This window comes from Hyposmocoma kahamanoa, unplaced genomic scaffold (genome assembly GCF_003589595.1).
Source record: "Hyposmocoma kahamanoa isolate Upper Pololo Valley unplaced genomic scaffold, ASM358959v1 92, whole genome shotgun sequence".
Taxonomy (NCBI): Eukaryota; Metazoa; Arthropoda; class Insecta; order Lepidoptera; family Cosmopterigidae; genus Hyposmocoma; species Hyposmocoma kahamanoa.
This window is the reverse complement of record NW_020654748.1, coordinates 5,500,808-5,504,584: the sequence shown is the minus strand read 5'-3', so window position 1 is coordinate 5,504,584 and position 3,777 is coordinate 5,500,808. Positions and strand designations below refer to the sequence as shown.

At 33.6% G+C, this 3,777-nt stretch overlaps 1 protein-coding gene across 1 annotated transcript; it reads right to left on the bottom strand.

Annotated features, from left to right (window-relative positions):
• Positions 1 to 387: 387 nt before the first annotated feature.
• Positions 388 to 3,365, bottom strand: LOC113236660 (zinc finger BED domain-containing protein 6-like). Its single transcript, XM_026472821.1, has 3 exons — positions 2,440 to 3,365; positions 1,513 to 1,663; positions 388 to 543 (listed from the first exon to the last, which is right to left on the bottom strand). The coding sequence occupies exons 1-3, from the start codon at positions 3,363 to 3,365 to the stop codon at positions 388 to 390; spliced, it is 1,233 nt and encodes a 410-aa protein (XP_026328606.1).
• Between the last annotated feature and the right edge of the window lie 412 nt (positions 3,366 to 3,777).

Below are 3,777 nucleotides of genomic sequence, written 5' to 3'. Positions count from 1 at the left end.
GTTTATGCAAATGTATATATAAAAATATATAATGCTGTACGTTTTCCATTTAGTTCAGTTGATATTAAAAAAAACCATTGGTATATGTAAAGTACCTATTGAATACGGCGGGTTTTCTTCTAAATTTTCGAGGTAAGTTTGTGTTTTTTTATCTATCGTGAAAATGTTTAAGAATTGTGTTTTCACACCGTAATCAGTGTATATCTTCAATTTTACTGTATATATTATTTCAAAGTGATTGATTCAACACTTTCGGTGTTATGCGGAATCAACCAAAGACATTTGAAGTTGCATAGACTTAAGAGACTAGAGTGGTTTTGGGGACCGGTAATATGTGTTATCTACTTTAAGCTGTTTGGCGAAATGTTTTAATAACGAAAAATAGGTTTATGCGGCTACTGGATATTCCATTTTAATTTTAGATGGCTCGAAGGCTGTATTGAGGCTTAACGGTGAAGCGGCTAAACCCAATATCCGGCGGCCGTGGGCTGTTTTCATTCGGACACCTTTGTACGTGAATCCGATAAAGGGATTGAGGCCTCTCTGCGCACCGACAACCTTCTCATCAAAACTGACGGGAACAGACACAATTTTCTTACCTTTCGCAAGATTAGGCCACATTTAAAATCAATAATTTGTTCTATTTGTGTTCAATACGTATCGTTTGTTTGAAATTTAGTCAAGTGACGTCTTGCCCTTCAGACTACGACAGCTGCACTTTCTTGCGTGAACAGCTATTATTATAACACAGAAGGAAACAATACAATTCAAGTATAACTACATTAAGATGGCTAGAAACAAAAATACAATATAGAAAAGGAATCATATTATTTGATCCTCAAAGAAATATTGATTTGAGAAAAAAAAAATTTTTTTCATGTTTAACGCACACACTCAACATTATTCGACAACAGTATTCGAAACTCTACAGTTCTCCTGTATATATCTTGAGCAAAGTTACACGTAATTAATTGTCTTCCTATTTGTAAAATTATTTAAGCCAGTTAAAGCTAGTATTTCTATTTGAAAATTTCCAACTAGTTGATATTAACCATAGTAAACATAGTGAAGTGTGTAAATTCAAAGGAAAGTAATCACTATACCCTAGGGATGCACGTTTGAAGAAAACATCGATGTTTTTTTCGATGTAATGCATCGCGCTTTGGCATCGATGTATTACGATGCATCGAAAAAAAACATCGATGTTTTCCATACATCGTTTCTTTTTTTAAATATGTACTGTACATATTTAAAAACGATGTATGATTTTACCTTAATAGGTCAAGGGTGCGTTTTTTAAGGAACAAAGTTATCTTTGTAAAGGGGATGATGAAATAAAATATAGTACATTGTAATTAATAATAACTTTAATTCCAAAAATCTCTTATTTATTATCTATATCTATTTTCTTAAATCAATTCAAAAATCCCAATGATTTTTAGGCAGGCTATGTAAAAACAAAATTTTATTTAGTCTTTTTCCTTTGAGTCTGTTTCTTTGTTGATTTAATACCTGCGCCGCTTTGGAAAATAATCTTTCAGAGGGCACAGATGTGCCCACCATAGTCAAAAACTTAAACGCAATTTTATATAATTTCGGAAACTGAATTTTAATATCTTTCCAAACTTCTAACGGATTTTCGTTTAATCTTGCCACTGGACTTCTGAGATAAATAGAAAGTTCATCACTCAGGCTGCCTTCAGATTTGTTAGACTTCCAGTTGTGACGTACTAACTTATGGTGATCACTCCATAGTGAAAAATCTTCTTCAATTTTATCAGATTTCGTCGGAATCCATTTGGTCTACGCTCTGTAACTCAATCTTCATTATTTGTTTTATTTTTGAAACAGCATTCGCACAAGCTGTAGCATCGTTGAAGTGCATTTTTTTGAAACGTGGGTCCAAAATACAGGCAATAGCAATAGGAATCACATGTTCAATGGCACCCATTCTCCTGTTAATTTCTTTTAGTATTAGCTTCTGCATCTCCTTAGCCAAAGGTTCTTCAATTACAAGTGAATTAATTTTAGAAAGCATGCAGTGGATCAACGGAATAATTTTACTGCTTGTGCAGTATTGGTCACCAGAGATATCCTTTGTTGCAGCTTCTAGGGGTCGAAGTAATTGGAGAACTGATGACATGACGGATAACTCTGATCCGCTTAGCATGGGAGGCGCATTATTGTGACGAAACAGAATATCGTTCAGAACACTTCTTAGTTCAAGAAATCTTTGTATCATATAGTAGGTACTGTTCCATCTAGTGGGCACGTCCTGAATTAATTTTGTCTCAGCAGTTGTAGCTTTGCGCAATTCGTCACTTGCAATACAACTTTGCTTGAACCACGTGACTATAGCTTTCATTTTTGAAACTAATATCTGTACTTCTGTGCAAGTCAAAGCGCCTTGGGCCACTAAATTTAGTGTGTGGGCAAAACAAGGAATATGTTTTTTTTTTCCCAAATGCTAATTCCACCGCCTTGACCATATTGGCTGCATTGTCAGTTACAACAGCTGACACTTTCTCTTTGTGTATTCCCCATGCCTCACAAGTTTTTATGAGCTCTGCAGCAATATAGTCAGATGTGTGTCTTTGATTTAGTTCATAAACTCCAAGCGTCACAGCGTATAACTCGATATCAAAACCAAAATGTGCCGTCACACCCAAAAAACTTTTCATATTCATGGTATCTGACCAAATATCAGTTGTTAAAGTTATATATTCTATAGTAGACAACTTTGTTTTGAAATTTGTCGACAGAGCTTCAAATTTTTGGTCTAGCCAACGCGTAATGGATGTTCTGCTAGGTATTTTATAATGAGGTGCTACAACTTTCATTAAATTATGAAATCCTTCATTTTCCACAATTGAAAACGGCTGATGGTCTTTACAAATCATATATAAAATACAGTTGTTTATTTTTCTAGTCTTGTCACCAGATGGAGAAAAAACATCAATTTCTGTAAAAGAAGCTGTAATGGTCTTTTGACGCTTTAAAGGGAGTATCATTTGACTCTCTTGTTCTGTATCTATATTGCGAGTTTCGGCACAGTCTTTTGAACTATCTTGTGATGACGTTTCTGCACACTTCACAACACTACTCGTAGATGGCTTGCACAAGTCTGAATCATTATCAGACGCAGATGTCTCTTTAGTTTTCGAATGTCCTTTTTCTAATATACCAGATTTTGGCTTAGGAACAATTTCTAAATAAGAAGATTTGTGAATATTACGAATATGTCCCATTAAATTGGTCGTATTTCCTGCAGATCTAATAATTTTCAGGCATAGTTTGCATTTTGAAGACTTGTCATCAATTTTGTTAAAAAATTTCCACACAGAACTTGTTTTCTTAGGTGCCATATTGAAATAAAACTATCTGAAATAGAAATTAATAACAAAGTAAGAATAATAATCATAAATAGTTTATTATAAAAACGTTCAACGATCGATAAGAATAATTAGGTACATTCTAACTTCTATCACATCCCTATTATTATGATCATCGTGATATTTTATTTACTGAACATAAGCATGAACATAATTATGTACATTATAACGTGCCTCCCTAGTTGATTACGATATAGTCAAAGTTAAAACCATGTAACATGAGTGAAAAATTAAGTTTGAAAGAGTATTTTTGGGACAATTTACTTACCTGCGATAATTGTTTGAATGAAAGTCTAAAACTACTTTTCAGCATGCTCCGATAATACTAATTAATATTTTATGCAGTTTTAATAGGTAACTGTTCGCTCAATAACTGAAAAACCAC